At 41.5% G+C, this 18,725-nt stretch overlaps 1 protein-coding gene across 2 annotated transcripts; it reads right to left on the bottom strand.

Annotated features, from left to right (window-relative positions):
• Positions 1 to 9,414: 9,414 nt before the first annotated feature.
• On the bottom strand, positions 9,415 to 12,244 carry LOC100282715 (uncharacterized). 2 transcript variants are annotated; one of them, NM_001412184.1, is made up of 5 exons: positions 11,723 to 12,123; positions 11,412 to 11,633; positions 10,785 to 10,933; positions 10,428 to 10,704; positions 9,415 to 9,839 (listed from the first exon to the last, which is right to left on the bottom strand). In NM_001412184.1, the coding sequence occupies exons 1-5, from the start codon at positions 11,991 to 11,993 to the stop codon at positions 9,559 to 9,561; spliced, it is 1,200 nt and encodes a 399-aa protein (NP_001399113.1). In that variant the 5' UTR covers positions 11,994 to 12,123; the 3' UTR covers positions 9,415 to 9,558. The 2 variants fall into 2 exon arrangements, with proteins under 2 accessions (NP_001399113.1, XP_035821748.1); XM_035965855.1 differs by having other exon boundaries at positions 9,432 to 9,839; positions 10,428 to 10,692; positions 11,723 to 12,244.
• Between the last annotated feature and the right edge of the window lie 6,481 nt (positions 12,245 to 18,725).

The following is an 18,725-nucleotide window of genomic DNA, read 5'->3' as shown; positions in this document are numbered from 1 at the left end:
GCTCGTTTGAGCAAAGATTAGTGTGTGAGCTTGACCTTTGTGGTCGGCAAAGGGAAGATTAGGGTTGAAAGAGACCCGGCTCTTTGTGGGCGCCTCAACGAGGAAGTAGGGCACCTTGGTGGTGTGACCAAACCTCGGGATAAATCTTGTGTCTCTTATGTTCTTGTTTATTGTGATTATTTCTGTTCTTCGTTCTCTCACCATTCCGTGAAAGATTTGTTTATATCTTTTTGGTGTGTGGATTTTGAGAAGTGCCCTTCTCAGATCTACTACTTTGAACCCTGTGGATCATTTAGAACATCTCATTTCCAAAGTTAACTGGGTGAATTTCGAGATCAATTCAGTTTTACCCAGTTTGCTTCTAGTTTTTGTTGAAAAAGTTTTAACTTGCCTATTCACCCCCCCTCTAGGCAACTTTCAATTGGTATCGGAGCCTAATCCTCGTTCTAACGCTTAACCGCGTGAGGAAAGATCATGTCGGGGGGACTAAGAAACGAAAGTGCTTCTAAGCTTGAAAAGTTGAGGTTGCCTCGACTTCATCTTTTGTTGCAGATGTGGATCCTAGGGCAATAGATCTTGCCATGAGAATCGCCGAAAGGATGTTCCTCAAAATGAAGGAAGATGAGGCAAAGAACAAAATTGAAGAAGAAAATGATCGATGGAGACCAAACGATGAATCCACCTCTTCACAAGGTTCGTCTTTCAAATCCACTTCTCATATGTGCTTTATTGCTAATGGGAGTGACAGTGAAAGCGAAAGTGAGGATGAGGAGGGGCAAGAAAGTGATAGTGAAGATGAGGACGATCTTCAACAATTCTTCGCTCAGCTAAGCAAGAAACATCGGATGAGCTTGCTCAAACTCATGAAAAGAGCGGGAGAACAAAAAGAAATGCTTCATAAGCAAGAAGACTTCCTCATCAGAAAAATCGAAAACTTAGAGAAGTTGACCAAAGAGCATGAGAAGCTAAAGTGCTCTCATGATGATTTGGTCCAAAGGTATGAAGACATTTCAATTGAGCAAATTAAAGTTATTAATCATTCATCATATATTGCTCAATTAGAAAATAAAAATGCTATGCTCAAGAACACGGTAGAAAAGCTAAACATTGAAAATCTAGCTTTGCAAGAAAAACATGATATGCTTGTATGCTCTCATAATAAATTTATGGATTCACATATCATGTTAGAAATGGCTCATGAGGTTGTGTTAACTAATTTGAAATCATACCAACCTCACATATGCACATGTACTCAAGTAGAAACTATATTATCATGTGCTAACAAATGTTGCTCTCAAGAAAGCCAATCTTCCATTGAGCTAGACATTTCAGGAATTAGTGATATTTCTATCACACAAGAAAATAAAGAGCTCAAGGAAGAAGTTGGAATGCTAAGAAGGAGCTTAACTCGTTTGAAGGGAAAGTGTCATGCTCAACCTTCTCAAGATAACTATGATAATATGGTGAAAAAGCTTGAGAAGGGGACAACCGTAGCATGCACAAAACCCCTTCAAAAGAATACCAAGCTTTCCAAGAAAGGCATGAGCAAAATCCATGGTGAGAAAATTAATGCTCATATGATTTGCTCTAACAATGTACCTATGTGCTTCAACAAAGAAAGATCAAAGAGAAGCGATAGGAGGTGCTATGGATGCAAGGAGAAGGGCCATGAAATTGATTCATGCCCCCACATGAAGAATCAAGACCTTGCACGATCAAGAAAATGACCATCAAAAAGGATGAAAGCAAAAGACAAATGCATTGCAAGGACAAGCATCGCATTTGCTACAATTGCCGTGAAAAAGATCATCTATTCAAGGTTTGTCCAAAGGGTAAAACTCCTAAACCTAACTTGTCAATATATTCAAATATGCTTAGGAGACCCAAATTTGACTCTTGTGCTAGAAAGGTGATGAGTTCACCACATTCTAGGACTAAGGCTATTTGGGTGCCTAAGTCCTTATTGCCTAACCTTGATGGACCCATCATGAGATGGGTACCAAAATGTGTTTGAAACTATTTGCAGGTACCCAAAGATGATATGAAGCTTTGGGGTGCTTGAGCGGTTTAACTCAATTCTTATCTCAAGCTATCAATCTTACATTGTCTATCCTTTAAGATTGACCCAAAGATGAATTGAGTTGTTATATCACTAACTTCATATTCATCTCTAGCAAGAACTTATGTTGTAGGGAATAATGATTAACCTTTGTGGGAATCAAGCAAAAGGCCTACAACCAAGTGATATCTAAAGGATGGTAACAATTAATTCTTAAGTGCACATTGCTTTTATTGGTATATTCCTTTGTGTCTTTTGTAGCCATAGGAAAAATGAAACACTTAAGAATGAACTTAAAAGATTTTACCTTGCTTTGGAAAGGATCTAATTATATGGTAGATTGCAAGTTCATATTTTTATATTATGACAATCTACATGATTTAAATTGATTGTATGTATCTTGTGGCATATTTCCAATTTATTATCATATTATTGCCATGACCTAGACATAAAGAGTATTATCCCATGTTCTTAAATGAATAGAGTGCTAAGTAAGAAATTCAAATTCTTAAAGCACTTACCAAAAGGGAATTCTCTATATGACTAGAGTTGTGAGACTAATGTTTCTACCCAAGTGTTTATGTAGTCTCACAACATGAGAATGTGTTTCCCAAATGGAGTGTGCCATTCAACATTCAAAGAAGATCAAACCAATACTATGTGATGTATTCATTCTTGTTTAAATTGGTTTTGAGTCTTCTACATTAATCACTCACCATGCTATGAATTAAACTTGCCATGTAAACTTAATTAAATAATCATGCTACTTTCATCTTTTTTACAATTGATGTTATGCATGATGCTTGTAAGGGTAATTTAGTTCATATCATGAGGTTTCCTTGTTTTAGTAACCTTCTTGTCATTCATATACTAGAGGTTGCTAAATAGGAAACTATTGCTTGTGTTACTAATACAATCTCTTTTAAGATATTTCATGGAAATTCATAAGTAGAGATTGTGCTCTTTCAATTGGTAAAATCACAAGCTTTAAAGGTTAATCTTCACCTAAAAGAAAGATTAGGAATGCTCAAGACAAAGGTATGGAACTAATTGTTTCATTTGGTATGTGATCAATAATAGTTCCTTTCAAGTGGCATTTTTTCAATTGGTAATAATCTATTTTATGGAAAGAAATGTCAATATGAAGGATAAATTCCTTTTGGCTTAAATTTGTAAATTGGTGCATATTGTTAATTCACTCCTCCATGTGCATTAACTTAAAAGGAATTTAATTTATGCCTTTATGCCTCATAAATGATGATTTGTTTGCCATTCATATATAGATATCATCATTCATTAAATACTTCCTTGTACTACTAATACCTCTTTTCAAAGTTTTTTATCAACTAGTTTTAAAAGGAAAAGAGATAACAAAGAAGGAAGTCTCCACAAATGATGAAAAGAAGAATACTAAGGTGACACCACCACCGTAGTAAGATCTTTCAAATTGGTGTAACAAATGGTACGTTCTACTTGGTGGTAAGTATTCTTAAAGATAAGTTAATTCATTGCAAATTTGTCATGCCTTGACCATGATATGTAATGTACTCCTCATGAGACTCTTAACTTAATTGAAAATGCATGTGGCAAGTCATTCAAATACTTGATGCACATATCTAGTGGGAGAACATTATATATCTTGTGTCATAGAGAATAAGTTTCACTTGAGTAAGCTATACTAAGACAATCCAAAATGGTAAATTTGTATCTCATTCATATGGATTGTAATCTTTGTTTTCTAAATAGCTACTCTTGATGCAGTTTAAAATTCCCTTATCGTTAAGTCTAAAAGTGCATAAGAATCTTTTTGTTGATATTCATCACATACATATGCACTAACATGGATATGATTTTTAAACTGTAAAAGGTACAATTAGTGATCCATACTCTCTAAATTTTGAAAACCCATATTTTGATATTTTAGAAATCTACTTCAATCGATATCCATATGCTTCACATTGAATTGGATCACTAAGTTGTAAATTCCATGCATAACTTGTCTTCATGATATGAATGCTGGTGCGACAAACCTTGATAAGCTAGGTGCACCCAAGGTCAAGCTAGGTTCATCATCAAGAAGGCAACACAACGATGTATTAAGAAAAGGAGAAAAGGCTCCTATTCTTAACTCTAGTTTTTATCTATGTGATTAAATATTGACTTGAAACCATGTAAGATGGTTGTCAAGTATATGTGGGTGCCTACACAAAGAGAAAGGCCACAATAAGGATTGTGTGGGTACTCAAGGCTCTTACTACTAATCTCAAAGGACCCAATTCAAATTGGGTACCAAGATATGAAGCTTAAACTTATTTTGCAGGATCACTCCTTCAATGGATCAAGTTGGGTGCTCGATAATGAATGTATAAATCATATTTGGAGATAGTAGCAAGGGTGGTAACAACTGAATCTCAAGTGCATATTATTTTCAAATCTTATCTCTTTTGTGACTTGTGTAGCCACTAAGGGAAAAGAAGCACTTGAGGATATACATCAGTTGTTGAATATGAAATAAAGGTCCAATTGGAAGATGAATAAATATTATCATATGGTCAACAATCCAAAATTATGGGAATGTGTTGCCATGCGTCGACGAGGAGCAGCTCACTGTAAGGTCAAGGCATTGTAATGAGATTATCCCTATTGAGCGAGCATCCAAGCATGTGCAAAATGAATTTTATGATATACACTGTGAAACTAAAAAGTAAAATGCAAGTGCATGAAAACAAAAGGTATAATCAACAAGAACAAAGGACCTGAACTCATACAGCCTGTACACTACAACATCCAGCGCTTACATAGTTCTGATCTGATAGTTGAGCAATCACTACCCACTATGAGGAGGAGCTCTAAACGAGCCATGTGAGCATTTGCTCGAATAGGTGGTGAGCAAGAGGCGAAACACACCAGATTGGCGAGCGCAAGGTGGACGAGGTGTAGATGTAGTATTCAAAATTCAAGAAAAATAATTAACACGAATAAAGAACAAGTGCAGTAATATTGTATTTAATTATATGCACACTTGAACTACTATAGTACAATACTCGTGCATTGGGACGACATATAATTTATTTGATAAAGGACTCAGTTCATAGCAACGACATACAATTTATTTGATGAGTGACTCAGGCAATAGGGATTCACAAACAGGAACAAACAGTGTAGAGTTCGCGTAAAGACTGAATACTCTGATTTTCGAACACTTTTAAGAGCTATCCGTCATAATATCATTTGGGGCAGCAGCTGCACCCACCATTATGTTACATGGAGAACCAAGTAAAGAATATAATAGCTTACCAGGTAAGTAGTAGGAAAACAACACAAATTAAACGCAACCACAAAATCTTAGCTTGTTTCTTCATTATAAGAAAACTAAGTCATTCCATTGTGTTAGATTGTTGGATCAGAAACAAGCATCTAAATTTGGTATACCGACAGGTGATAGCCCCTCAGCGCATAGTGGGTTGAGGCATTGCATCAAACACTTCAAGGGCAAACAAGCATAATGGAAAGCCAGACAACACCGGGACGATCAGGACACGAGGATCTTACCAGAGACTATGACGCAGTGGCAGTGGCACACTCCTTGGCGACGGCTGCCGGCTTCACTCAGTTTCCAGCGGCACCGGGCACCCTAGAATTTAGAGGAGCTGGCTCCATAGAAAACGTGACAGATGTGCGCTGCAAAAAATGGAACAACAAAAGGAGAGAATGCCAGGCTGAAATGCAGCAATATGACAATCATGTATGTTGTACCATAAAGCGTTCCACTGGAAATGCCTTCTTGGCGACACCTGTCATCCGCCCCCAACTTAAGTCGGCCACTGCTCTTGCCAGAGACATGTAGACTCCTGAAGGTTGAATGCCAACATTTTTCTTCTCTACTAATATGATCACATCCATGAGAAAAATAATCTCCTACTTCAGTTCCTTCAAGTGCAAATAGCCAATTTTGAAGCTTAATTGATACATCAATATCATCTGGCACCCTAAGATAAAACTTTCAGTTGTGATCATCAACTTTGGACCTTTCATCTGTAATGTTAGGGGAAAGAAAAAAACCCACGATTAATGTAATGGAAATGCATCAAACCAAAGGATTGAGAAGTTGGCCTACATCTGAAACCAGGGTAAAGCTTTTGCTTCATAAATTATTCCAATAATAATAATAATTACTTATATTAAGCATATTATTGTGGACAACTTGACTGTAGTGTGGACAACTTGACTGCAGTGTGGGCGAGCATCTGCCGCCAATGTAGCCCATAAGCTCCAATTGGAAAAAGAACAAGGCAACTAAAATGCAGAGAGCTATGAGCTGGACGGTGGCTACTGGTGACATCTTACTGTGATCTTACTGCTCTAAAATAGATTCAAAGCAGTGCTTGATTTCATACGGTTAATTGTATGTTTAAGAGCCAACAAGTGTAATTCCAAATGAAATAAAAATAAGCAGCACCAGGACTCACCTCTTTCTCAAGAATAGTTCCATATCTGGATAGAGTGTAAAAAAATTAGAACTTCCCCCATTGGAGGAAAACTGAAATAAAAATGTGACTAACTAAAGAAAACAAACTGCATGATTTGAGTATCTTTTAAATGACAAGGTCCATCATTGATGGCCCTTTTCAAATGCATTTAGGTTAAAATAAATATTCTTTTCATGTAGATTATTTTAATAATATGCCTACTTGCCCTTAATCTTTGTCACTCTGCCAGCATGCTGAATTTTCTTTTGTTGAATCTGTATCCTAGTGACATGCATCCAGTTCAACCCTGTTGATGATAGATACTTCATTAGTGGTTCACTCGATGAAAAAGTCCGCATATGGAGCATTCAAAACCGTGAAATTGTAGATTGGAAAGATTTGCATGAAATGGTCACTGCTGCTTGCTATACCCCAGATGGACAGGTTTTAATCATCTATACATAACTCTTTGATTTAATATCTTCTTCATGTTAAGATCTAACACATTTCTTTCTTTCTTTATCGAAGAGTGCACTAATATCATCATGTTTTCATATTTTCTCTCTGGCTATGACTTACCTTTTCTTTTATTTTTTCTGACCAGATAATAAGCTTCTCCAAAAGAAACAATTTGACCTGCAAAATAAGAAAAAGAAGTCCAGTAAGAAAAAAAATAACTGGATTTCTGGTGCATATCCGGAACAAACGTGCATATACTTCACAAGTTGTGTACACATTATTTTTTTATCGTTAAGCTTTCCATCTTACTAAATAATAGTTCCTTGAATAGTTTCTCCCCGAGCGTTCGCCAACCTCCAGATCACCCGCGGCACGGCCTCGCCGCCCCGCGGGGGCTCACGCCGCAGCAGGCACCGCCCACCTTAGCCGCACGTCTGGGCCCTCCACCGTCTGCTGCCTGTCCCGCCTTCCCTGGCAGCCCGCCCACACCGCCGTTCGTAGAGATTTTAGGTGCGGGTTCGACTCCGACTTTGCCGTCAAGATTGAGCTCATTTTTTCCACTAAAATTTCAGTTCTTTTATGGGTGGAGTCATTGGTGGTGTTACCAAAAGGTGACGGGGGGTGGGGCTGTGGCTGGGAACAACAGAGATGAAGATGTACTGGAGACCGGAGCCGAGAGGCAGCTCGTCCAGCAAAGAAGAAAATGGATTTGGGAATGCGACTCAATCAACAAAATGGATTAAAAAGGAAGCTTTCTTCAATCCCCTTCTAACCAAACAAACCCTTAACAAACTTAATTAAAAAAGAATCTTTCTGAACCGTGAATTAGTAGCTAGTAAGTATAGTGAAAGCTGCAAGAGCATGTAAAAGTGACAGACCTTGATGTTCCCAGCCTCCTTGATAGCCTCGAAGAGCTTATGCTGCAGGGAGAGATTGTGGCTGCAGATGTGCGCCCCGGACATGGCCGTGACCACCACGTCAGCCTGCGCCACGGCGGCGAGGAGGCCCACGTGGTCCTCCAACGACGCCTCCAGAGACGCCAAGAGCTTCTCCATCGGCGGCTGATCTGCGCACCGGGTTGGGGAGCGTCTCCACCAGCGGCGGCCTACATGGAGAACCAAGTAAAGAATATAATAGCTTACCAGGTAAGTAGTAGGAAAAGCAACACAAATTAAACGCAACCACAAAATCTTAGCTTGTTTCTTCATTATAAGAAAACTAAGTCATTCCATTGTGCTAGATTGTTGGATCAGAAATAAGCATCTAAATTTGGTATACCGACAGGCGATAGCCCCTCAGCACATAGTGGGTTGAGGCATTGCATCAAACGCTTCAAGGGCAAACAAGCATAATGGAAAGCCAGATAGCACCGGGACGATCCGGACACGAGGATCTTACCAGAGACTACGACGCAGTGGCAGCGGCACCCTCCTCGGCGATGGCTGCCGGCTTCACTCGGTTTCCAGCGGCACCGGGCACCCTAGAATTTCGAGGAGCTGGCTCCCTAGAAAACGTGACAGATGTGCGCTGCAAAAAATAGAACAACAAAAGGAGAGATTGTGGCTGCGGATGTGCGCCCCGGACATGGCCGTGACCACCACGTCGGCCTGCGCCACGGCGGCGAGGAGGCCCGCGTGGTCCTCCAACGACGCCTCCAGAGACGCCAAGAGCTTCTCCATCGGCGGCTGATCTGCGCACCGGTTGGGGAGCGTCTCCACCAGCGGTGGCCTTGTAGAACACGGATCTGGGCACCGGATGGAACGTATCCACCAGTCGCAGCCTCGTGGAATGCCGATCTAGGCACCAAGGGGTGGGGTGGGGGCGAGGAGGTGGAAGTCGAGGAGCGGGGCGAGCACTGCCGCGAGGGCGCCTAGGAGGTGGCCGACCTGGTCGTTGCGGGCGTTAAAGACGGCGATGGCGTTGTTGTCGTACCGGTTGAGAGGCTGGCGGACTAGGCCGACGGTCTCGCGACCGGTGACTTTGCCGCGGTAGTAGCGTATATGTTGGAGATGATGAAGCCCAGGAGGTAGGGCTCGTCGTCGTCATCAGCGGCAGCGGCAGCGCCACGGGAGGAGGAGGCCGCCATGGCCCGGTGACAGTGGGGGCGCAGGGGAAGGAGGAGGGGAGGGTTTGGGATTGCGGGATTGCACGGGGCATGCGCAGGGGGATGCGGAGATTTGGAGCACTCGTGTGGTAGGCGGGCACAGTTGCGACGGCGGTGAGCGCGGGGTACGCGGCTTGCTCGGGTCTTGCGGGTGGGTGGGGGTTGCGGTGAGGGAGGCGCTGGGATTTGCGGTGAAGGAGGCACGGGCCGAGAGATTCGCGGCGCGGGTTGGTTTCGCGGCGTGGGATCGCAGGCGTGGTATGTATTTTATTCTACGTTGTTTATACTTTCGCATTTTCAGTAAGTAGATTCAACCGAACCTGAATCAAACCTTGCACTCTAACAAATATATAGTAGCTAGTTTGATAAGTTATTAGTTAAAAGTTACAAAGTACATGTACTCGCAAAATGGGACTTATTGAAGTGGGCGAGGGAGTACATACAATAAAATATAATTACATAAATTATTACAGGTCGTAGAGGCGTTTGTATTCAGCAGAAGAGCCGAGCTCCATAAGCTGTGGACATGAAGTGGTGGTGGAAGCGATTGGCGGTCTTGTATAGGAACCTAGTAGCAGGCCCATAGCGATGACCTTGTATGCAGATTCTGTTGGATGGAGGCCATCCCATGATCCATACCTTTCTGGATTATCGCACAGCTTATATTCTCCCAATCCACAGCTTGTAGTTGGGGACACACCGTAGGGTCCTTCTGCACCACAGCAAGCCACTAGGGGATATTCGATCCCTGAACAGAAGTTATGGCAACGTTAACTATATTCGCCAAGAGGAGTTTTCTTTTTCCTTTTTAGGACTAGTTTGGGAACACAATTTTCTTAAGGGATCCTTATTTTCTTAAGGGAAAATGAACTAATTTTCTTTAGGAAAATAAAAATCCCTTGGAAAAAGGGTTTTCAAACTAGCCCTTATAGTATGCATAGAATATATATATACTACTGCAGCAATAGGAATATCCAATAAAAAAGAAGGAAAGACTAATGCTAAATGATCTAAACTGCCAGTTCTGCATGATGTTATACAATGCTAATCATGTGCTTACTATATATAGTTTGATACTACTTGGTACTAGGACACCACAAGAACTATAATCAAACAAACTCTGATTTGCTGGTCAGCTAAATGCATCAAACTCATTGCTAAAAATTGGAGTAAACGAACGGCAAAAACGAATCTAAAATACAAGTAAAGCATGGTGACTAACAGTAACTAAAGGCCTCCTTAACTTGTGAAACTTGGCTTCCCAAATAAATAGTTTCTGAAAACTTGATGGCGTAAATTTAGCCTGTCAAACAATCTTTAGATAAGTTGATATTACCATATCGTTCAGGGGAAAGGAATATTTCCATAGCAGCTCCATAGTAATCAGCATAGATGATGGTTACTCCAGGATGGAGCCTGCGAAGCTTCTTGAGCTGCTCCACAAGAAGCTTGTTGTGGTACTGTGAGAACTCGTTCATCCATCTAAGACAACCTGTCTGTGGATCATAATCCTCTTTCTTATTGCTCTTGAATATCATCAGATATTTTGGGACACATCCAATAGGAAGGTTTCCTGGAACCACAAGAGTCTTGGCTCCTAGCTGAATCAATTCCTGCAAACTCAATGCATTGTAAATTACTATCTATATATGTTGTTAACAGCTACAGCACCTACAATAAAACTAATGCTCACGCTGATTGTAGAAGAAATTTTCGCAACAACACTCGGAGTGATGGCGCGAATTTCCTCGAAGGGAACTCCAGAAAGAAGAGGTCCGTTGTAGTCATTGCCCCCGATTTCTCCAACTAAGAAGAGAGATTGGTTCATCATATCCGAGCAACCTGTGCAACAGACATGATCCTGAATCAGCATATAGAGATTACATCAAACAAAAGAAGGTGATGGAGTTACTGCAGTCCATGTTCCGATAAAACTAATACATTCCCTAGCAGTTGGAGCCGAGGATAAAAACAGGACAGGGAAGGGAAGCCCATACCGATCAACACCGTTTATCGTATTTACCGATCGTTTAGCGTACTTTCAGTAAAATATGAAAATATGGTAAAAAAAAATAGGATAATCAGAAGAAGGGTTTTCCAGACCGTATCCTCTGTTCCTGTTTCTATATAGGAGAAAGTTCCTGTTTCTTACCCAGGAAAGTTCCCATTTTTCAGGCTGAAGCCCCAAACCCCTAGATTATTAAAATTTGATATTTATCATCTCAGTCAATGCATCAACCTTACCGGAGTCCTGGGCGTCAAATGGGGAAGCATGGAACAGGAGGAGACGAGGAGGTGAAACAGCTGGAGACATACATACCGGCGAGGTTGCCGGGGCAGAGTAGGTCGAGCAGGCCGCGGAACCACTTCATCTCCATGTCGAGGTCCACTCGGTTTCCCATGTTGTGGAACCCCCTTGCACGGAAGAAGTCCGGGCTGAGCGCCGTGGCGCCGCCCACGGCGAAGTTGGCCCCGCCCGCGAAGTCCTCCGCGCTCCGTCCGCTCAGATACGGTCGCACGAACGGGAGGCCGAGCGTGTCCGCTGCGACCACGTGAATCCCAAATCTCAAAGTCAGTACTACGTACCACGCAGTCTAATTCATCAATACGTCCGTAGTGTGGGTAGCTTACCGATGAAGTCGACCACGAGGCGCCCGTTGGAGGCGCGCCCGGTGGCGCGGTGGAAGAAGGTCTCGCCGTAGGGTGGCCGGAGCTTGGCTGAGTCGTTGCCATAGACGAACGGGTAGTTGCCCGTGTCCGCCAGAGAGTCCCCGAAGTTGAACACGCGCGGATAGCAACCCGCCGCTGGCGCCACTGCACCCAACAGTAGCACCACAACCGCCGCCGCAGCCGCCGGCAAGAGGAGCCCTCGTCCTCCTCTCGCGGAGGCTGAGGAATGCATGGCGAATGAGCCCGGGGAGACGGGCACGCCGTCGAAGAGGCCGAACAAGTCTGATCGGGGACGAGGCCTCAGCGTCACCAAACTACCAAGTACCAAACCAATATAATAAATGCGGCAGCCAATCGGCGTCTGACTTTTGGCGATTGATAAGGCGGGGCCCAATCGAAACGGTCTGTCCAATCTAACTCAACTCCAACGAAAGTGGTTGCTGGATCTGTCCAAGGGCAACATCAATTTCTTCGAATATAGTACTCCTCCGTTTCTCTTAATTTGTTATTTAGTAGTTCAAATTTGTACTAACGAACGATATATATTAAGGAATGGAGGGAGTAATTAGCTTGCTGTGACTTTTGCTGTGACTTTCGAGACAAGCAAGCCTGGATATACTCGATCGACCACGACGCGCCTTTGCTAGCTGCTTTGCATTCGTACGTAGTATACAGTACTCCAGTAGTGGCGTGTGGTCCTCCATCCATCGGGTCCCATGCCGACTTTATATGCATATAGTAGATCATTGGCCACGTGTTGCACGGCTTGATGTGACAACCGCTTCTGTAGTTAGTGTCAAAACTATACATAAATAAATAATATAAATAGCACAAAGTTCTCTTTTATGATGGTATAAAGTATAATAATAATAATAGTAATAAATTTGGATTGCAAATAACTCATAACACGATAATTTGAAGTTGTTCCAAAGTCCTATTTGAAAGCAATCTAGTTTTTAAGAATTCAATTTCTATATGTCTCTATTTTTTGGAAACTGGTTTATGAAAAAAAAATGGGTTATAATGTTTGGAACCACTTTATTTTTCATAAATTGGGTTTAGCTAGGGAAAAGTAGCTTCTTGGTTTTTAAGAAACTGAGAATCCAGATTCTATAAACTGGGACACAAACTGATATATTTGGAACCAAGTCAGTTTTTATAAACCTGTTTCTTAAAAACTGAGTGCTTTCAAATAGGCAAAAACTTGACGATTATATGCAGACCACATATATTACATAACATAACAATAGTTTATAACCACTAACATTATATGCGGTAGTTAGGTTGATGACCCAAAAGCAAATACAATAAGCACAACAAAGTTCATATGTCTAAAAAAGAGCAAAAGTATATAGTTTTAAGTAGTGATCGTCCTTAGGGGAGGCTGAGGAAGGCACGGTGAATGATCTCCGGGACCTCCAAGAGGCTGGCCTCTCAGCGTCATCAAACCAATAAAAAAATGCGGCAGACATGCATGCATCAGCGTCTGACTTGGCGATGGATAAGGCGGATCCAACCTTGCCTAAGGCCTTGTTCGTTTACATCGGATTGTACCCGGAATCGTTCCGGCTAATCAAAGTTTATATAAATTAGAGAAGCAATCCGGCTCGGAATCGTTCCGACCCACCAATCCGACACAAACGAACAAGGCCTAACACGGTCTCTGTCCAATCACGAGTGATTGGATCTGTTGCTACATCAATTTCTTCTAAAATAATTTACAGGGTCTCTAGCTTTGTCCTCAACCTTTATTCCAACTAGTTAAACCTTTATTTCAACTAGTTAGATGCTATATATATATATATATATATATATATATATATATATATATATATATATATATATATATATATATATACTTCACCTACTAATGGAAGCCCCAGCCAGGACGCGGTCTATCCAGCACCCGCGTGCTTGCGTCAGCCATGTAATTGACAGCCAAGAATCCAGGACGATAAGCGTAAGGCAATATACGAATATATATATATATATATATATATATATATATATATATATATATATATATATATATATATATATATATATATATATATATATATGATAAAGATGTTTAAACCATGCATAAAGGAATCTTTTGACGCCCGAATCACGTGGAACGAATATGACACTGTGGACAGCGTTTACGACTGCATAATGACATGTACTTGACAGCATAAATCATGCAGTATGTGGTTCTGCTTCTGGCTCGGACGGATTCCAGCGTAAACCGTGAGCTAAAACAGCGTAAATGAGTACGAAATTTAGCGTAAATCCTATATCTGTTTTGTAACAGCAAACGGAGCCCAAAATTACGACGTGAAAATCGCGTGCAGTCGATCGTACACGGGTTCTGGCTCGGGCGGATTCCAGCGTAAAACGTGATCTAAAACAACATAAATGAGTACGAAATTTAGCGTAAATCATATATCTGTTTTGTAACAGCAAACGGGGCCCAAAATTACGACGTGAAAATCACGTGCACCCGATCGTGCGTGGGTTCAGGCTCGGGCGGATTCCAGCGTAAAACATGATCTAAACAGTGTAAATGAGTACGAAATTTATCGTAAATCCTATATCTGTTTTGTAACAGCAAACGACCCCCAAAATTACGGCGTGAAAATCGCGTGCAGCCGATCATGCGCGGGTTCTGGCTCGAATGATTTCAGCGTAAAACGTGAGATAAAACATCGTAAATGAGTACGAAATTTAGTGTAAAACACGCGCACAATCTCACTTCGCAAGAGATTACTGTAAAACACATCAAAAAGTATCATAAAATTGGCGTAAAACGCAGTAAGACTGTTTTTTAATGGAAGCATAAAACACAACAAGAAGTGTCGTAAAACTTAGTTTGAAAATGCATAAATCATGATGGTCTCATAGGGCACTTATTTTGTTCACAGTATATCAAAATATAAAGCGCAACGATATTTTGCCAATATTGTTGCAATCATACACGATTTATTTGACATGACAAAAAACGAGGAGCTAGCCCTGTCTTCGGTACTTCAGACATTTGGAACCATTAGCCTTTAGCTAGGTCGTGGTCCGAAATGAAAGCATCGCTGCTCGGCTCTTATCAAATCAGGTCTGTGTAATCCTGTATAAAGCATAAAGACACGTCAGAACAAGCATAAGTAAATCCATAAACCTATATATCAGTAATTAAGTCACAGCAGTTAGCTAGTTACTGTCCCTTACAAAACAATGCAGCTGGAGAAGCCTAGTGGACAATAAGAAGTTGTGAACCTATATAAACCCTATAGGCCGTAGCAAGTGCTAAGATCATAAATTAACCCATGAGATACTATATTTTTCGAAGGAAGTGAGGACATTTCTTTCTTTAATAACCTTAATTTACAAAAATACAATGGACAAACTGCCAGCAAGTGAGGACATTTCTTTTTTTAATAAACTCTGTTATGCATACTGAAAGGGAAATAGGCTTACACCTTTTTCCTAAATGATTTTGGTGGTTAAATTACCCAACACAAATATTTGGACTAACTAGTTTGCTCTAGATTATAAGTTCTACAGGTGTCAAAGGTTCAACACAAACTAATAAAAAGTCCAAGAAAGGGTCCAAATCAAAGGAGCAAAGAAAACCGAAGGCTACCCTGGTCTGGCGCACCGGACTGTCCGGTGGACCACCGGACAGTGTCCGGTGCACCAGGGTGGATCAACTCCAACTTGCTAGCTTCGGGTTTTCGGGGAGCTGCTCCGTTATAATTCACCGGACTGTCCAGTGTAGCACCGGACTGTCTGGTGTGCCATGTGGAGCAACGGCTACCTGCGCCAACGGTCGTCTGCAACGGCTACAGTGAACAGTGAACAGTGCCGACTACGCGCGCAGAGTCAGAGCAGGCGCCAGAAGGTGCACCGGATAGTGAACAGTGACTGTCCGGTGGCCCACATGTCAGAAGCTCCAACGGTCGAACCCTATCGGTTGGGTGACGTGGCTGACGCACCGGACTGTCCGGTGCGCCATACGACAGCAGCCTTCCACAACGACCATTTTGGTGGTTGGGGCTATAAATACCCCCCAACCACCACACTTCAATGCATCCAAGTTTTTCAGCCATCAAACCTCATACAAGAGCTCTAGACTTCATTCCAAGACATAAACAAAGAGATCAAATCCTCTCCCAAGTCCGGAATCACTCCAAACAAATTAGTGACTAGAGAGAGAGACTTTTGTGTTCTTTTGAGCTCTTGCACTTGGATTGCTTTTCTTCTTCCTTCTTTCTTGTTCTCAACTCAATTGTAATCAAAGCAAGAGACACCAAGTTGTGGTGGTCCTTGTAGTGGACTGAGTGTCCCATTTGATTGAAGAGAAAAGTTCACTCGGTCTAGGTGACCGTTTGAGAGAGGGAAATGGTTGAAAGAGACCCGGTCTTTGTGACCACCTCAACGGGGAGTAGGTTTGCAAGAACCGAACCTCGGTAAAACAAATCACCGTGTCATCCGCTCTTATTCGCTTGTGATTTGTTTTCACCATCTCTTTCGGACTCGGTTATATTTCTAACGCTAACCCCGACTTGTAGTTGTGCTTAAACTTTATAAATTTCAGATTTGCCTATTCACCCCCCTCTAGGCGACTTTCACATACTTCCAATATTGCAGGACTTGAGAATCAAAGCCCTATTATGCACATATGCTGAATACAAAATTCATTCTTTTTCCTGAACCCTCCCTAACACATAGCTGTAATACTTAAGTTGTCTCTACTAGAAATTGTATAACTAAAGAATAACAAATCTTACCGTTCAAAAGGATGGTGAGGTTGCCGAACAGCGCCGGGTGGAGCACGCCGGAGAGCATCTCTAAGCCGAGCAGCTTCACCCGTTGATGCTGCTTCAATTTCAGCTATTTCTGATATTTCTCCATTAATACCACCTGCAAAAGTATAATTATATGCAAATATGGAAGATAATATGATTGATTACTCTAATTCACCATTTTTTGCTAGCATACTGAGATCAGTCTTGTTCAGCTATTCACGAGTCACTACTTTCCTTAGTAAAGCACAACAGAAAATGGTATAATGATTAAAAGCATTCACCTAATAGACTAGCACAACTAAATACTACCTGGAAATTATGATTTTATGATAATACAATGATGCTAAATGCTAGAGGAGGTGGGTGTACCATATGTATGCACTATTACAAAGGAAGGTTTAAATTTAATAACTTGTAATTGTATAATAGTACTTCAAATTACAAATCTACATGCAATTTTCATATTTTCCAACTAATTTCCAGAACTATATTGGTAGCAAAAATTTAGAAAGCCTGACCACATGTATGTCCAAAACAGGAAGCACTAGATGTAACAGAAGTAGTATTACCTCAAAATTCTATTATATCATTATAATATATTCACAGGTAATTAGCTGATTCTATTATATCACGTCACAATTTCATCATTTCTCTTCAATCCTGAAATGATACTTTGGGCATACTCAAGCAACTCTTCACGTTTCACCTGTTCACACAGATATTGTGAACCATTGTACACTTTACAGAATCAGAACAATACAATAACCCATAACTATATGTGCATATCAGGAAATGTTTCACAAACCATACCCCATAGAAACATACATCTTTTTTAGATGTAGTCCTTTATAAACAATATCCCAAATTTTGTCCTTTCTTTTACAGAAACACTGATACTATAAACCATATAAGCACTACATTTGCTTCACTTTTTGAAGCTAGGAACTGGAGTCTGAAACATGAGGGTATGAACTATGAGGATTGAGAAAGGCCGATTGAATATCATATTATGTCAGACATTAGGGACTCTATTGATGTATTGATGTGCAGGCCACAGATCAGTAATGAGATTAAATGAGGTCCCCAAGTCTAGATAAAAACAATAAAAAAACTAAATCTGAAGTAATAAAAATAATAATACAATAGTTTCAAAACCACTGCATATTAGTCTCTAATCTTGACCAAAACCAATATGGTACTGAAATAAGCAAATACTCCTTACCTGATTCTCTCGCTGGGGACTAGAGAGGAATAAGCAGGTGCAGATCTGGCGACCATGGATTTCCCTGGTCATTCCCGTGCACCGTCAGGTGGGGAAGCTCGATGCCTTGCTCACTCCTTGCCTCCAAGATGGACTCGACGGTGGAAGTCAGGGAGAGTCCTAGCCGGATGGAGGACAGGAGGAGGGAGTCAAGGAGAGGGAGGATTAGGGAGCTGGCGTGGAGCCGAATGACGAATATGGGCAGCAACGACGGCAGCGGAACCATGGAGGGGATGGCGGCTAGAGATCCGGGAGACCGGGAGGGGTGACCGTGAATTAGATTAGGGTTGTGAGCAGTTAGGGACGCTTTATGATGATTTGTGGACGTGCAGTCGGGTCGTGCCGTCGTGGACCAAGTGAGCGCGATCACCTGGTTGGGGCTTTCTCTAATTAGATAGAGCCCAGGGCTCCTAATACCTATACTATATATATATATGGACGAACTAATGGAAGCCCAGTGCTTCCATTAGGACCGGGAAGCCCCAGCCAATTAGATGGACCCGGGCAGCGTGCAGGTTTGTTCGGCGGTTTTCTGGTTTGGTCGAACCATAGCGTAAATCATAAGCCAACACAACGTAAACACGTTTGTATTTTAGGGTAAAAGGTATACGCGATAAAATCGTGAACCATAACTGAAGGTTTCCGAAAATATCGCATGGCATGCACGTAAGCAGAAACGCGAGGCATAAATATGTATATACAATTGCGTAACTGGGTACATATATTTGAGTAAATACAAAACTGTTTCAACAAACCGAGATAAATTCTCTCGGGTTGTTATCACGTGTCCGATAATATCTCCGGGCATGCAGGAACAAACTTTATAGACCATAAATGACCTCAAGAAATAGCGTAACATGGTACACGAGATTGGCCAGAGCAGGGCATATAAGAAAGGTAACTGGCGGCACAATGTATTGCA

The sequence above is a fragment of the Zea mays genome, chromosome 3, assembly GCF_902167145.1.
Source record: "Zea mays cultivar B73 chromosome 3, Zm-B73-REFERENCE-NAM-5.0, whole genome shotgun sequence".
Classification (NCBI taxonomy): Eukaryota; Viridiplantae; Streptophyta; class Magnoliopsida; order Poales; family Poaceae; genus Zea; species Zea mays.
This window is presented reverse-complemented; position numbering and strand designations above follow the sequence as displayed.

Coding starts and splice junctions, on each gene's coding strand:
- LOC100282715 (NM_001412184.1), bottom strand. CDS start 11,993: ATGCATTCCTCAGCCTCCGCGAGAGGAGGACGAGGGCTCCTCTTGCCG. Junction 11,634..11,722: donor CCTCGTGGTCGACTTCATCG/GTAAGCTACCCA, acceptor ACGTGGTCGCAG/CGGACACGCTCGGCCTCCCG. Junction 10,934..11,411: donor CTGCCCCGGCAACCTCGCCG/GTATGTATGTCT, acceptor TCTGTTGCACAG/GTTGCTCGGATATGATGAAC.